A 17567-nucleotide genomic window follows, 5' to 3' on the forward strand; every position below is an offset into this window, starting at 1 on the left:
AGTACATGGATAGGGCCAATTGAGAAAGACCCCTGGGCACATGGTGGGAAGTACGGATCTGGGAGAAAGCTGCCTTCCTGTCAGTTAAACAGGGAGTTTAGACTTGGAGAAATAACAAAGAATATGCAAATATTTGTTTTAAAAATTATTATTTTACTATGAGATATTTAGACACGAAAAAGAGCTGGGGAGAGGAATATGGGAATAGAATAAGTTAAAATATGGCAGTGTACACTGTCGTTACCAACATTCATCCATTTTTGGAATAAATGCTCCCTAGATTGCTGGTAGCCTTTGGTTGATTTCCAGAGTTCTAAACAGTTTAATTCTGACAATTTCTGCCAGGGTCCTCATTGCCTTTATGGAGGAGGGGCTTTCAGACCTCCTTATTCTCTCATTTTCACTGATGTTACCCTCTCATTTTTGTTTCTGTATGAAGAATTTCCTTTAACATTTCTTGTAGTGCAGATCTGCTGGTAATGCATAATGAATTACCTCAGGTTTTGCATGCCTGAAATTTGCATGTGTTTATTTTACCTTCATTTTTTTAAAAAAGATTTTTGATTTGGACCATGTTTAAGGCCTTTATTAAATTTGTTACAATATTGCTTCTGTTTTTATGTTTTTGGTTTTGTGGCCGTGAGGCATGTGGAATCTTAGCTCCCTAACTAGGGATCAAACCCACACCCCCTGCACTGGAAGGTGAAGTCTTAACCACTGGACCGCCAGGGAAGTCCCTGCCTTCATTTTTTTTTTGCGGTACGCGGGCCTCTCACTGTTGTGACCTCTCCCGTTGCGGAGCACAGACTCGGGACGCGCAGGCTCAGCGGCCATGGCTCATGGGCCTAGCCGCTCCGTGGCATATGAGATCTTCCCGGACCGGGGCACAAACCCGTGTCCCCTGCATCGGCAGACGGACTCTCAACCACTGCACCACCAGGGAAGCCCCCTGCCTTCATTTTTGAAAGATATTTCACTGGACATAGAATTCTAGGTTGACAACGTCCCCTCCTCCCCCCCCACCCCAGTATTTAAATATATAATTCCATTGTCTGCTGTCATTTTAATTTTTGTTCCTCTGTACATTATGTGTCTTTTTCTCTGATGGCTTTTAAGACTTTACTCACCTCTTCTCAACAATTTGATTATGTTTTTGTCTTTCTGTGGTTTTCTTTATATTTATTCTGTTTATTGAGCTTGGATCTATGAGTTTATTTTTCATCAAATTTGGAAAAATTTCAGCCATTATTTCTTGAAATATTTTTTCTTCCCTCTGTCTGGGGCTCCAATTACATACATGTTGGGCCACTTGATGTTATTTCACAATGTTTTATCTCTCTGTGCTTTGCTTTAGATAATTTCTGTTGTTATGTCTTTAAGGTTACTGGCCATTTTTTCTGCAGTGTTTAATCTGTGTTATTCTCATTCAGTTTATTTTTCACTTGCATTTTTTTGTCTCTGGAAGTTTATTTCTTTTTTGTATCTTCCATTTTTCTTTTTATCATGTTCTTATTTTCCTTTTGAGTATTTGGAGTATATTTATAATAGTTTTTTAGAATCTTATTTAAAAATTAGTACACAATAAAACAAACTTTTGATATATTTCTATGAATTTGACACACATATAGATTTGTGTAACCCTCACTGCAATCAGAATACAAAACAGTTCTGTCACCCCCAAAATACTTCTTCATGCTATCCCTTTGTAATGATTCCCCACTGCTACCTTAAGCCCCCGGAGACCACTTATCTGTACTGTCACTAATTTTGTAACAAAGTCTTTGTTAGAATTTTGTCTTTCTGAGAATGTCATACAAATAGAATCATAGAGAATGTAACCTTTTAATATTGACTTCTTTCACAGTGTAATACCTTTATAATTCGTCCAAATTATTGCATGTATCAGTAATTTAAAAAAAAATATCGTTGAGTACTATTCCATTATATGGGTACACTAGAGTTTATCTATTCACCTGTTGAAGAACATTTGGGTTGTTTCCAGTGTTTGGCTACTACAAATAAAGACACTATGAACATTCACGTACAGGCTTTTGTGTGAACGTATGTTTCCATTTTTCTATGGTATATGTATCTAAGAGTGAGATTGCTGGGATGGGTAGTGCATGTTTAACTTTAAACAAAACTGTTTTCAAAGTGTCTGTACCATTTTGTATTCGTATCAGAAACATATGAGACTTCTCGTTCTGTACTCTCACTGGCATCTGGTATTGTCAATATTTTTTAATTTTGCCATTTTGATAGGTGTGTAGTAGTATCTCATCATGGTTTTAATCTGCATTTCCCTAACAGCTAATGATGCTAAACACCTTCTCATCTGAATATTTGCCTTCTGTATATCTTCTTTGGTGAAGTGACTGGTCGAGGTTTTGCCCATTTTTTATTTTGTTTTTCTTACTGTTGGATTTCGATTTATTTTGGCTAGAAGTTCTTTATTGGATGTGAGATTTGCATATTACTCCTCGTCTGCAGCTCGTCTCTTTATTCTTTTACCTGTGTGTGTTAAAGAGCAGAAGTTCTTAATTTTGATGAAGTCCAAGTTGTCATTATTTTCTTTTATGTATTTTGCATTTTGTGTCATGTCTAAAAACTCCTTACCTAATTCAGGTGATGAAGATTTTCTTCCATGTTTTCTTTAAAAAGTTTTGTGTTTTACATTTAGATCTATACTCCATTTTGTTTTGTTTTGTTTTTAATAAGGAGTATGTTTAGATCAACTTTAAAAAAATTGTTTTTTGCCCATGATGTCCAGTTGTTCCAACACCATTTGCTGAAAGGACTATACTTTATCCATTGAATTGCCTTTGCACTATGTCAAAAGTCTATTGGCCATACTCGTGAGAGTCTATTTCTAGATGCTGTATTCTGTTCCATTGATATATGTGTCTATCCCTTCACCAATATCATGCTGTCTTGATTAATGTAGCTTTTTAGAAAATCTAAAAATCAGGTAGTGTGACTCCTCCGATTTTATTTTCTTTTTCAAAATTTTGGCTTTGCCAGTTTCTTGGCCTTTCTATTAAAAATTTAGAATCAGTTTGTCTATAACTACCAAAAAATCATGCTGGGATTTTGATTGGAATTGTGTTAAATCTGTAGATCTATGTAGGGAGAATTGACATCTTTGTGAGTTTTCCAACTCACGACCATGCTGTCTCTTGATTTATTTAGGGCTTCTTTGGCTTCTTGCATCAGCTTTTACAGTTTCTAGCACACAGGTTGTATCCATGCTCTGTTATATATATGCGCCTGTGTGTGCTGAAGAGTCTAATGAGAAGCCTTCTGTGGGTATGATCCTTCCTTCCAAACAATCCAGGGCATGGCAGAGGGATCCCGCACTCACTCGGGTTCTGTGTGCCCTACTGTGAGCCTGGAACTGGAGGGTGCTGGGAACACCAGACGAGTGGGACTTGGTCCCCGTCCTTGAGGAGCTCAGTTATTCAACCCTTGTGTCAGATCCTTATTTTATGAGTCATCAGAGTGATTAGTTTTATGGAACATTGCTGTGGGTTGGCAGGACTCCCCTCTCTCTGCTCCTGAGGGAATATCTAAACCATGGGAGGGAAGTGGCACTCCTTCTGTCACGTCTTATCAATACGTTTAATTAACCACAGGCAACATTTGCCAACATGAATTCCAGACTGGGAGCACGGAGTGAAGTGTTCTGGCAAATTCTTGGCCACACGAGACTCTAACAGCTTGCTCTGGATGGCCCCAGATGGGAAGAGTCTGTCCCTTTGGGCTTTCCAACTGGTGAGGCGCTCCTGTCCACCATTCCTCACATAGGCTCACTGGTTTGCAGGAGAAAATGCTGTTGCAACTCACCCTTCTAGGGTCGTCACTGTGCCCTTCTGGGGGTCCTGGACATCTGACACTGCAAAGCAGTCCTGCTCAAGGGTTTCCAGCCTGAATCCTGGGCAGAAGCAGCGTCCTGCCTTCCTGTGCGTGACCGTGAGTGAGGGACAGTTTCCTCACTGGCAAGGCTCCGCCTGTGTTCCTCCTAGCTGCTCAGCCTGGATCGATGTATAAGGAGAGAGGAAAACAGTGCCCATGGTAACCCCTGAAGGTTGGCTACTGTTTCATCTCAAATTGAACCATTTCCAATAGTCTTTCAGCAGACTTGACTTGGTAGTTTTGGAATCTGTGGATTCCATCTGGGCAAAGTCAGAGAGCCCACGAGGGGTCCTGAGCTCTATGGAGTCAGCCTTGCTGGCAGGCCTGGGCCGCTGTCTTTGGGTGTGGCGAGTGCGGAAAAGTGATGAGCTGTATCCATGAGTGGGAACGAGCCCTCCGTGGTGGAGAGGCGGGGTCAGTGGTGAGGGGACTCATGACATGTGGGGGAGAGGGCCTCAACTGCACTCCGAGAGGGGAGTCCAGCCGTGAGTGATGGGAAGGGAAGGACTGTGCCTGGGGTCCAGCCGAGGCCTTGCAGGCTGCAGACCTGCTCCCCACCAGTGCATGACCCCTGCATCATCTAAGCCTCATCTGCAAGCAGACACCTGGTACCTGCCAGGGCTTCTGTTTGGGATCCAAACCAATGTGAGAATGAGTCCAGAGCTGGGGGTCCAGCAAAGAGTGAAGGCTGACTCCACTGAAGGCTGATTCAGGCAGAATCAGTTAGGACTTTTCATTTCAAGAACCCAAAAAGCCAGCTCAAACTGGTTTAAATGATGAATGAGTGAGTGAATGAAGGAATAAATGAATAAGGCCTGGGGGGCAGCAGGGCCAGCCTGCCCGGGCACCAGGCACATAGCCAACTCCCGTCGGAGGAGAGGCCGGGCCTGAGCAAGGGCCAGTTTCAGTGGGGCCAGTGGTCATGGAAGGCTCCAGTTCTGTGGGGCACTGGTCTGGAAGGTCTGGAAGCCCGGGAGTCAGGCTGAGGCCGGGCCCCACCCACTGCCAGGGCAGCTGGGACAGGAGAGAAGCGTGTGCCACTCAGGTGTTTAGGGCTCACCTCTGGAGCAACATGATCTGGGGTTTTGGGCGACACCGGTTCTTAGGGAGGATCGATGAGCCCAGCATTCATCCATTCACTGTATTCTTTTTATCTTTTCTCCCAGGCAGCAGATATTCATGAAGGTGGCATGTCAGGGGCTGTGACAGGCCGACCACATCCCAGACTGGCCCTGTGGAACTCGTAGCCTAGAGAGGGAAACAGAAAAACCAACAGGCTCTTCCCTCCCAGAGTGACAGGGGCAGCATGGGGGGCGCGAAATGCAAGGAGCTGAGAGAGAAGCGAGGGGCATCTGTCCCTGTCTGGCGGTGGTCAGAGAGGGCTGCCTGGAAGAAGTGATACCCAGGCTGAGACCTGAAAGGCCTATGGCAAAGAGCAATGTGAAGTAGGAGGGGAGGGGTGTCCGAGGTAGCGGGAGCGGCTTCTGCCAGGCCTAGAGGCAGGAGAGAGTGGGCGAGGATCTCGAAGAGCGGCGAGGAGCCCGGTGTCTTGCTGTGCTTTGGGTCCTGGCCCTCCTCCCCAGCCTGGGTGATGGAATTCTCTCCCTCCTGTCTCCATGGTCCTGCCTGCTGACAGTCTCCCTCCTGGTGCCCATAGCCTCGGGCCTGGGGGAGGCTCTGCTGTGGGGCTTGGGGCATCAGAAGCACGGCACCAAGGGGGCCCTGACTCTGGGACTGAAATCCCTGGTGTGTCCTGGAGGCCACCTCGGCCCAAGCATCAGCGGCCTCTGGACAGGGCCCGGTCTTGCAGAGCCTGGAAAAAACACGGCGCGTTTAGAGGCATGAAGGCAGGTTTCTGGGATTTACATTTGGGAACCCAGACATGACAGCTGTCCTGCCTTAATTCCAGGATGGCAGAGGGAGAGGGGAGATTCCAGCTGGGCATGCACGTGGGTGCCGGCTGGAGCAGGGGCCTGTCAGTGGCTGGCCCCACATGCCGGTGACTTGGGTGCGGAGGAAGAGCAATGGGGTTATTTCCCTCCTGACAGTCAGCTGGGGCGCCAGTCATTCCACCTGCCCCTCACTTGGCTGAGCACCTCGGTGCAGGTGAAAGAGGGCGATGCATCAAACAGTCACAAGCTGCACGGCCCGGAAGGGGGTGCGAGGGTGGCAGGCGTCCTGCCCACGGCTCCTGCCAGCCTCGCAGCCTCGCTGGCTGAGGATCAAACAGCACAGACGTGGCCCGGGAAGCAGAGTGGTGGGCAGGCGCCTCCTCGACGCGCGCGGCCCCCCAAACCTGAAAGCGAGCTCCGGGAGTACCAGAAACTGACCACAATGAACATTTCTCCGTGACGAGTGGCCTTGTGCCAGGGAGGTAAGAAGGTTCTCGTGAGCGCAGGTCCTTTCCCAAGCAGGAAGGAGTGGTTTTTACAGTTTTGCCCTCTTCCGCATCTCTCGAAGCTTAAGGCCTGCTGCGCGCCAGGCGGGGCGCAGAGGTGTCAATGTCTGTTTGACCATCTACAGCATTTAGGGAGCTGCCAGCAGGAAGGACGGGGACTTGGTGACGCTGGGCTTCATGCTGGGTCAGCTCGGAGGGTCCTGTTCCCGTCAGCCGTGCAGCCCCTGCATCTCCCCAGGGCACCTCCGTGGCCAGGCGTGTGGCTGGCCTTTGGCAACGCGAGCTCAGATTTGCTTTCTTTTGCTACGGCGCTTCTGGATGCTCCTCCGTGAGCCTGCCTGCTGCACCCGCCCGAAGAGGGAGGATTTGACAGGGGAGGTGACAGGGCTGCCTCTGCAGGTTGGGCGCTGGGAGGCTGTACACGTGGAGGGGCCACTGGCAATAAATCTTGGATGGAGTCAGCAGTGGACTCGCTTGGCAGGCAGGGCTGGGTGAAAGGAGACTGGGCAAGGAGACAAGGAGCAGGTCTCAGCCCAGGCTCTGCAGTATTTGTATTGAGAGCTGTTAGGTGGAGCTCCTTTAAAAGGATGTGGAGGGAGTTGGCGTCATCTGGCAGGTACCACAGGGCTTTACCGGCGAGAGGTCAGGGGAGGGAGGTCATGAGGTGTGAGCGGGGCACCGGCTCTCTGATCTTCTTTAGGCCGGAGCTGGGAGGTCAGAGGGCATCTCAGGGACGCCCTGGGCAGCTGGATGCAGTCTTGGTGTGAGTGCAGATCTGGCCCCTCCGCTTATTAACTGGGCAAGTGGCCCAGGTGACTTGAGACTGGGTTTCCCCATTGCAGGATTGTGTAAGGTAAACAATAACAGTGCCTCCCGTGTGCCAGGCCCTTTGCACGTCACATCGCACCTTATGCGATCATCGAGTTCATTAGCTCCCCGAGCCCAGAGACCAGGAATCTGGACCGAGTCTGTCTGGCTCTTTCCCCGGCACCATGTGGCTCTCATGTGTGACCACACCCACCTCTGCACTTTACATGCAGTAGGTGCCCAGAGATATTAGCAGGAACCATCGCCCTCCTTCCCTCCCCGGAGGCTCTCTTTCCTCCACCCTCTGTGTACGCTCAGTATAGCACACACCTGTCTCGGCCTCACCTGTGTGCAAGGCTGGGCTCCCTTCCCGCAGGGCAGCCCCGTTATGGGAAGCTGCTCCCCACACCCTGGCTGCAGCCCCCCAGGGTGTGGCCACGTAGTGAGCTCGTGCTAACAGAATGTGAGTGGAAGTGACACACGTCGGTAGCTGGCGGGGTTAACAAGTGGGTGTGCTGGGGGCGGGGAAGGGAGTCTTTTGATGGGTGCTGTTAGCTCTGCACATTGAAGAGGTTCTAGAGAACGATGGTGCAACAGTGGGGGAGGCACCTTTCGTGGAGATGGGGAGCCCAGGGAAGGAACAGCGGGCTGTTGGGTGAGACAGTCCCAGTTTGTTGACCCCAAGGTGGACAATGGCCCTTCCCATGGTCTGAGTCCATGTGCTGAGAATCAGCCCCTAGACTCTGCCCTTCTGTTTGAAGGGTCTGGAGCCTGTCACTGCCAGGGGTACCGCAGGGCCCCCCAGAACGCCTGTGACAGCCCCACCCCCATGTCACCTGTCGCATGGGTACCCGGCGGATGCTTCCTGGAGCTGGTGATGGTTTGGGTCAGGGCGACTGCAGTCTGAATGTGCAGGACCAGGAGGTAAAGCAAAGTGATGCTGTGAACGCACGTGCTCAGAGAACTTATGTAGACCTTGCGTTGCCTTGAAGATAAATCTATAGGAGTTGCTTTGCTTTGTGGCATTTATGAGAAATCTACCTTGCAAATGGGTTTCAAAAGTAACCTCTCACAGCTCTGCGTCATGCTCAGCTGTGGGGATGGGGTGTGGAAGTGTGTGCGTGGCCTGAGGGTCTGGGCCTGAGACCGGCTTGGGTCACAGCGGGAGGGACGTGGCAGGACTTGGAGGTGTCTGTGTGAGGGTCAAAGGCCAGGGGAGACAGGCATCTTTAGTGGGTGGAGGAGCTCCTCTGGCACAGCGAACCCTCAGCATCAGATGTGTCCCCGGCAGGGCTCCATCGTGGTCCCCTGACCCTGTTGCCCGGGGCCTCCTTGTTCATCAGTAACTATGGGGACTTCGTTTCCAGCATTCCCGTGGGGACGCTGGCCATTCCCCACAGCCTCAGCTGTAGAGGTGGGAAGTGGAGTCTGCCTGTCCTCCCAGCAAGCCCAGGGCAGGAGAAGTGATGGACAAGCCTCTCAGACTGAAAGAACCGTTTCAGACTGAGACCGGCTTCTTCCCAGACCCCTTCCTCCCACTGTGCCCTCTGACTGGGGCAACGGCCCCCATCTTCCCGAACATGAAGTCAACCCAACCCTCCATCCTCCCCACGCCCACATCCACTCGGTCACATGGCCTGCTGATGCCAACCTGGAAATGCTCCCTGAGTCTGTTCCATCCTCTCCTTCCCCCCAGCAGCTCTCCCCTGGGCTATGGAAATCTCTGAACTGGTCACCCATGTCCAGTCTCTCCTTCCTCCACCATCTCCAGGAGGATGGTCCTGAAACCCATCTGCATGCCTGGTCACCACACTGATGCTTAAAAAGTTCCCTTGACTCCTTAATATCTACAAGATGAATTTTAACGTTCCCACTTTATTCGTGGAATGTTGCACCTTTGTGGTGTCCCAGACCCATGTGCAACTCCGTGTGTCTTCACATGTCACCCTTTCTGCCAGGAATGCCTTCACCTCTCCCTCTCTCTTTGTCTGGGAGGGTGAATCAACTGGCCTGGCAATGGTTAGGGCAGCAACGCCAGAGTAGATGGCACCTTTGCGTGAGTGACACGGTGGCATGCCATTTGGTAAGGGGTTTGATAGGTGAGTGTGTGTTTGTGTGTGATGTGTACCCCTTGGCATGCCCAGCCTGGCTTCTGGGAGTGTCCTGCGGCAGGGCAATCTTCCTCCTGCACCCAGTCTGGGCTGTGGCCCCTGGAAAGTGCGTCATTCCTCCTTGGATGTCTAAGCTGCAAGCTGGGCCCACGCCCGGGCTCTGGCTCCCTGCGGAACGTCTAGTCACACCAGCAGCACCGCCCAGCACGAGCCTTTGAGAAATGCGTACGTAAGCACAACTTTATGGACCTGCTGGGCTGGCAGGTGCGGGAATCTGAGTGATTGCAATTTGCACAGGTTGACCCTCAGACAAGCATGGTACCAATTATTTCTTGATGAGCAGCTGTACCAGTCTTTTGTAGCATAATAATGGGGAGTTTGGGGAGCAAGCCTCTGGGAAGGCTTTGGCTGGGGAGCTTTTTCAGCTGGCTCTGTCTTTCCAGCCGCTGTCACTCAGTGGGCACGAAGAGACCTCAGCCAGCTTCCTGGGGCCTGATGACAGCCAAGCTGCAACTCTTCCGGCAGCACCGTGATGCTCCATGCCAGGCACCTGGCCTCATCTCATCCTCCCTGCAGCACTAAGAGGTAGATGCTTTTATCCCTTATGAAAGATGGGGACCTTAGTGGTTAGCAAGGGGCCTCCCAGGGGCTCATGTCCGAGCTGGGCGTGTCTGACTCCCAAACTCTTGCCCTTCTGCCACTGTGTCTGTCCCTGAGGAGTCAGGGGTGAATGCCTTTTGAACCTAGCTCCTTGCTTGTCTCTCCCACCTCATCCCCAGCCACCGCTCTCAGACACCCTGTGTTCTAGGTACATTGAGCTTACGTCCGGGGAGTGCAGAGCAGCACAAACTTTGTGTCTTTTATGTCACATGGACAGCCAACGTGTGCTAGAGGCTGTCTCTGTGTCAGAACGTGGCAGACTACAAAAAAGGCCATTGTTCTTTCCCTCCCCAGATTCACACCTCCTTGCCATGTTACTTTGGGAGCTCTCTCATTCTTTTTTTTTTTTTTTAAGTTACTGCATTATTTTAGTTTTGTTTTTTTATTGATGTATAGTTGACTTACAAATTTGTGCCAATCTCTGCTGTACAGCAAAGTGACTCAGTTATACACATATAGACATTCTTTTTTGTATTCTTTTCCATTATGGTTTATCACAGGATATTGAATATAGTTCCCTGTGTTCTACATTAGGACCATGTTGTTTATCCATTCTATATATACTAGTTTGCATCTACCAACCCCAAACTCCCAGTCCATCCCTCTCCCTCCTCCCCTTCCCCTTGGCAACCACAAGTCTGTTCTCTATGTCTATGAGTCTGTTTCTGGTTTGTAGATAAGTTCATTTGTGTCATATTTTAGATTCCACATATAAGTGATATCACATGGTATTTGTCTTTCTCTTTCTGACTTACTTCACTTAGTATGATAATCTGTAGTTTCATCCATGTTGCTGCAAATGGCATTATTTCATACTTTTTTATGGCTGAGTAGTATTCCATCGTGTATATGTACCACATCTTCTTTATCCATTCATCTGTCGATGGACATTTAGGTTGTTTCTATGTTTTGGCTGTTGTAAACAGTGCTGCTGTGAACATAAGGGTGCATGTATCTTTTTGAATTACAATTTTGTCTGGGTATATTCCCAGGAGTGAGATTGCTGGATCATATGGTAATTCTATTTTTAGTTTTCTGAGGAACTTCCATACTGTTTTCCATAGTGGGTGTACCAACTTAACATTCCCACCAGCAGTGCAGGGGGGTTCCCTTTTCTCTACACCCCCTCCAGCATTTGTTATTTATAGACTTTTTACTGATGGCCATTCTGACTGGTGGGACGTGGTACCTCGTAGTTTTGATTTGCATTTCTCTAATAATTAGTGATGTTGAGCATCTTTTCCTGTGCCTACTGGCCATCTGTATGTCTTCTTTGGACAAATGTTTATTAAGGTCTTCTGCCCATTTTTTGATTGGGTTGTTTGTTTTTTTGTTGTTGAGTTGTATGAGCTATTTGTATATTTTGGAGCTTAAGCCCTTGTCTGTGACATCATTTGCAAATATTTTCTCCCATTCCATAGGTTGTCTTTTCGTTTTCTCTTATGGTTTCCTTTGCTGTGAAAAAGCTTGTAAGTTTGATTAGGTCCCATTTGTTTATTTTTGTTTTTATTTCTATTGCCTTGGGAGACTGACATAAGAAAACATTGGTATGATTTATGTCATAGAATGTTTTGCCTATGCTCTCTTCTAGGAGTTTTATGTCTTATGTTTAAGTCTTTAAGCCATTTTGAGTTTATTTTTGTGCATGGTGTGAGGGTGTGTTCTAACTTCATTGATTTACATGCAGCTGTCCAACTTTCCCAGCACCACTTGTAAAGAGACTGTCTTTTTTCCATTTTATATTCTTGCCTCCTTTGTTGAAGATTAATTGGCTGTAGGTGTGTGGGTTTATTTTGGGGCTCTCTGTTCTGTTCCATTGATCCCTATGCCTATTTTTGTACCAGTACCACAATGTTTTGATTTTTTTTTTAAGGTCTCAGCTCAGGTTTAATAAAACTACAAAAGACCAAAAGTCACGCCCTACTACTATACAGAGCAGTTTGCTTGCCCGATAATACGTCTCAGGCCACTCGCTCCAGAGGAAGAAAGGCTGGCTTCCCCAGCCCCTGCAGGAAAGGCCTGTCCAGTCCCACACCACATCTTGGCTGAGTGCAAGGTCCTGTGTTTTAAGCATGACAATAGTACAAAAGAGGTTTTGTTCTCATGGCCACCTACTGCAGCCTGGCCCCAAAATGGCCCAGTGCTCACTTCTGCTTAGAGAAATATTCTTGGCTCTTCTGGACATCAGGCTTGATGGTATCACTGCCAGGCTTCCAGCCAGCTGGGCACACTTCCCCATGTTTGTCAGTAAACTGGAAGGCCTGAACTAGTCTCAGGGTCTCATCCACAGAACGGCCAACAGGAAGGTCATTTATGGTGATCTGTCGAAGGATACCTTTATCATCAATAATAAAAAGGCCCCTGAATGAGATGCCTTCATCAGCCTTTAAGACCCCATAGTCTGGGCTTCCCTGGTGGTGCAGTGGTTAAGAATCCGCCTGCCAAAGCAAGGGACACGGGTTTGAGCCCTGGCCCGGGAAGATCCCACATGCCGTGGAGCAACTAAGCCCGTGTGCCACAACTACTGAGCCTGAGCTCTAGAGCCCACAAACCACAACTACTGAGCCCACGTGCCACAACTGCTGAAGCCTGCATGCCTAGAGCCCATGCTCCACAACAAGAGAAGCTACCACAATGAGAAGCCCGCGTATCGCAACAAAGAGTAGCCCCCGCTCGCCGCAACTAGAGAAAGCCCGTGCACAGCAACGAAGACCCAACACAGCCATACACAAATAAATAAATAAATGTATTACAAAAAAAAAAAAAAGACCCCATAGTTCGGAGCAATGGTGCGCTTGGGGTCTGATATCAAGGGAATTTTCATGGGTCCCAGTCCTCCTTGTTTCTTGGGTGTGTTGATCCATGCCAGGTGACAGAAGTGAGAATCCACAGAAGCACCAATCACTTGGAAGTTGAGTTTCTTAAATTCTTCTTCCCTATCACTGAAAGCAGTGATCTCTGTGGGGCACACAAAGGTGAAGTCAAGAGGGTAAAAGAACACAACATATTTTCCTTTGTAGTCAGATAGGCTGATATCTTTTTTTTTTTTTTTTCCGGTACGCGGGCCTCTCACTGTTGTGGCCTCTCCCGTTGCGGAGCACAGGCTCCGGACGCGCGGGCTCAGCGGACATGGCTCACGGGCCCAGCCGCTCTGCGGCATGTGGGATCTTCCCAGACCGGGGCACGAACCCGTGTCCCTTGCAGCGGCAGGCGGACCCTCAACCACTGCGCCACCAGGGAAGCCCCAGGCTGATATCTTTGAACTGACCATCTGGCATTACAGCAGTTGCTTTTTTTTTAAATTTTTATTTTGGTTTTTTTTTGCGGTACGCGGGCCTCTCACTGCTGTGGCCTCTCCCGTTGCGAAGCACAGGCTCCGGACGCGCAGGCTCAGCGGCCATGGCTCACGGGCTTAGCCGCTCCACGGCATGTGGGATCCTCCCGGACCGGGGCACGAACCCGTGTCCCCTGTATCGGCAGGCGGACTCTCAACCACTGCGCCACCGGGGAAGCCCCCAGCAGTTGCTTTGAACTGGGGGGCACGGTGCCCAATTTTGGCATTTTCTGAAGACATATTGCTATCAGCATTTCTCACAGACAAACCACAGAGGACAGTCAGGAAGGAGACACACCATGGTTTTGATTTCTGTAGCTTTGTAGTATTGTCTGAAGTCTGGGAGATTTATGCCTCCTGCTTTGTTTGTGTTTTCTCAGGCTTGCTCTAGCCCTTCTGGGTCTTTTATAGTTCCGTGTAAATTTTTGAATTATTTGTTCTAGTTCTGTGAAAAATGTCATGAGTAATTTGATAGGGATTGCATTAAATCTGTAGATTGATTGGGGTAGTATTGCCATTTTAACAATATTAATTCTTCCAATCCAAGAGCATGGGATATCTTTCCATTTCTCTGAATCCTCTTTTATTTCCTTTATTAACATTTTATAATTCTCAGTGTATAAGTGTTGCACTTCCTTGGTCAGGTTTATTCTTAGGTATTTAAAAAATTTTTTTTTGGTGTGATTTTAAAAGGTATTGTTTTTACATTCCCTTTCTGATATTTCATTGTTAGTGTAAAGGATGCAACCGATTTCTGAATGTTAATCTTGTATCCTACTACTTTGCTGAATTCATTTATTAGATCTAGTAGCTTTTGTGTGGAGTCCTTAGGGTTTTCTATACGTAGTATCCTGTCACCTGCATATAGTGAACAATTTTACCTCTTCCCTTCCAGTTTGGATACCTTTTATTTCTTTTTCTTGTCTGATTGCTGAGACCAGGACTTCCAATACTATGTTGAAGAGAAGTGGTGAGAGTGGGCATCCTTGTTTTGTTCCAGATTTTAGTGGGGAGTCTTTCATTCTTACTTTAGACTTGGCCATGAACTTGCTTTGGCCAATGTAACATCTGCAAACATGCTGCAAGTAGAAACTTGAGGAGCCTACACAGAGGGCTGGTCCTCTCTTGCTGCTCCTGGAACCCTGCCTCCTTGTGAAGAAGCATAGGCCAGCCTCCTGGATGATGAGAGTCCTATGGCCCAGTTACATATCTGCTGCTTGCTTGACATTCAGCCAGCTGCCAGGCATGTAGGTGAGGCATTTTAGATCATCAGCCACCAGCCGACCACAATCTGAGCACAGACGCATGAGTGAGCCCAGGAGAGGTTGGCTGATGCTGCCCAAAGCACCAGAACTGCCCACTGACCCACAGAATTGTGAGCTAAATAAATGTGGGTTTATTTTTTAATTAAAAAAATTATTTCTTTTATTTATTTTTGGCTGCATTGGGTCTTCATTGCTGCATGCGGGCTTTCTCTAGTTGCGGTGAGTGGGGGCTACTCTTTGTTGCGGTGTGTGGGCTTCTCATTGCAGTGACTTGTTGCGGAGCATGGGCTCTAGGCACGCAGGCTTCAGTAGTTGTGGCATGTGGGCTCAGTAGTTGTAGCTCGTGGGCTCTAGAGTGCAGGCTTGGTGGCTGTGGCGCACGGGCTTTGTTGCTCCGCGGCATGTGGGATCTTCCCGGACCAGGGCTTGAACCTGTGTCCCCTGCATTGGCAGGCGGATTCTTAACCACTGTGCCACCAGGGAAGCCCCATGTGTGTTGTTTTAAACCACTGAATTTGGAGTGTTTTGTTATGCAGCAAGAGCTAACTGATACAAGACATTATGTTTTAGTTACTATTGCTTATAACAAACCGCCTCAAACTTAAGTGCTTAAAACAATCATTTTATCTTGCTTATGGATGTGAATTAGGGATTTGGACAGGGCATGGCAGGAATGACAGGTCTCTGCTCTCTGATATCTGGGGCCTCAACTGGAAAGACTCAAGGGCTAATGATCTGGAGTATTAAAAGATGGGGGCTGGAATCATCTGGAGGTGTCTTCACTCACTTCTGGTAGTTGATATCATCTGTTAGCTGGCATCTCAGCAGGGGCTGTCCGTTGGAGCAGCCACGTATGGCCTCCCCACATGGCCTGAGCTTCCCCACAGCATGGTGGCTTCCAGGTAGCTGGGCTTTAATGGAGGCCCAGGGTTCCAAGGGGGAGTATACCAGCTAACAAAGGGGAAGGGAACTGCTTTGTATGACCTTGCCTCAGAATTTACTCAGCATCACTTCTGCTACCTTCTCTTGGTCACAGGCCAGTCACAAGCTCTCTGCTCCCACCAGATTCAAGAGGAGGGAATTAGACTCCACCTTGATGGGGGAGTGGCAAGTTTTAGAGGAGCATATGGAGGAGGAAACGCACTGTGGTCACTTTAGGATAATATAATCTGCCACCTATCATCTCACCCAATTCTTACGACAACCCAGTAAGGTAGGTACTATCATTATCCCCCTTTTTCAGATGAAAAAGCCAAGGCTCAGATGGTTGGTGATGTGCTCAAGGGCCCGTGGTCAGGAATGTTGGAGCTGAGTCTAACCACTGCCCTCTACTGCCTTTCCTGGGCTGTCTTTTGGCACTGGATCTAGTGTCTCAGTCGACTTTTCACTTCTCTCTCTCAGCTTTGTGTTTTGTCTCCACTTGAATGGATACATCTAACAAGGAGCTGCACTTCTCAATGTCCCTCTCAACCTTGTTGGGGGTCCTCACCATTTCCTTAATGACTGTTTAGAGGCCAGGGGTCTGTTATTGTCGGGGGAGGTGGGTAAGGACACAACGTGCTTGACTGATCACCACCCGTCCTCCTTCTACAAAAACAGATGAAGGTACCTAGTAGGCAACTTGAATTTAAATCCTAACAGGATGGAAATAGGGGTCGTATCTCTGGTCTTTAAAAGATTAATGTTCTGCGTTACAAAAATTATTACCACGTGAGTATTTGCAGTCCTGTTTTCTACTCTGACCCCCTCCCAGCCCACTAAAAATTCCAACTTTGCCCACTGACATTTCCCTCCTCCATTCTTAGGGGAAAAAAATGGGAGGATCCATGTTGATCACAGTGTTCTGTGAAGTTTTAAAAATAACTTTTATTGGCATATAAAATACATGTATGATATGTGTTGATGGCCACAATGTCCATTAGCAGGAGGATGGCATAAGGCTGTCGGATAAAAGACAGAAGTCTGTTAAATTTGAACCTTGGATAAACAACAAATACTTTTTACTGTGAGCATTTTTTTTTACAGCATTCCAAACACTTTAATTGGTGACCGAGCCAAAACAAATAAAAGAATGATCAAAATATTCTTTTCATTGTAAAGAGTGATCATATTTGAGTTTGGTTTCTTTCCCCTGCAGGTATTGTGAACACCGATAATTTCTGAAACACGAATCGTGATCTGGATACTTGCAACAACCTTTTATAATCTCTGCCTGAATAAGAAGTGAATAAGAGACATACTTATAGAGTATGTTGACTATACAATGTGATACGAGCATGTCTCACAGTGTACAGTTCGATGAATCGTCACAGAGTGGACACATCTGTTTCTTGTGTTTCAGATCAAGAAACAGAACATTCAGGCTCCCCAAATGTCTCTTGTGTCCTCATCCAGGAGCTACCGATCCCCCCATTATCCTGACTTCTAATAGCAGGGGTGAGTTTGCCTGTTTTTGGATACCATATAAATCGAAATACCCAGTTTGGATTCTCTTAGGCTTTTGTTCATCGTTATGTCTGTGACATCATCCATGCTCAGCAGTAGAGCGTTTTGGGTAATACTACTGTGTAGGACATACTTATGCTAAAATATTATTTGTTGTGTATCTGAAATTCAGATTTTACTGGGTGTCCTGTATTTTACTGGGTAACCTTATTCCATTCTCCCGTTAACGGACATTTTGTAGTTTTCCGTTTGGGGCTATTATGAATAGAGCTGCTACGAATATTCTAGTACCTGACCTTCGGTGAACATATGGACTCATTTCTTTTGGGTATTTGCCTAGGAGCGGAATTTCTGGGTCATAGGGAATGCATATGCTCAGCGTGGTGTATACTGCCAAGAGGAGTTCCAAATGGTACCGATTTACACTCCAGCCAGCAGTGTGTGAAAGTTCCAGTTGCTCTGCATCCTCGCCAATACTTGGCATTTTCTGTCTTTTTCACTGTAGTCACTCTAGTGGGTGTGTTTGGTTTTAATTTCACCTGTTTTAATTTGCACATCCCTGAGGACTCCTAAAGCTGGATGCCTTCTCACCTGCCTAGTGGCCATTTGGGCCTCCTCCTTTGTGGGCATTTATT

General features: G+C 47.7%; 1 protein-coding gene across 1 annotated transcript; it reads right to left on the reverse strand.

The window, feature by feature from the left end:
* Positions 1-12032: 12032 nt before the first annotated feature.
* On the reverse strand, positions 12033-13462 carry LOC136136177 (peroxiredoxin-1-like). The gene is made up of 4 exons (XM_065894171.1): positions 13393-13462; positions 13123-13177; positions 12659-12917; positions 12033-12299 (listed from the first exon to the last, which is right to left on the reverse strand). Exons 1-4 carry the CDS (start codon positions 13460-13462, stop codon positions 12033-12035), a joined length of 651 nt encoding a protein of 216 aa, XP_065750243.1.
* Between the last annotated feature and the right edge of the window lie 4105 nt (positions 13463-17567).

This window comes from Phocoena phocoena, chromosome 16 (assembly GCF_963924675.1).
Source record: "Phocoena phocoena chromosome 16, mPhoPho1.1, whole genome shotgun sequence".
Taxonomy (NCBI): Eukaryota; Metazoa; Chordata; class Mammalia; order Artiodactyla; family Phocoenidae; genus Phocoena; species Phocoena phocoena.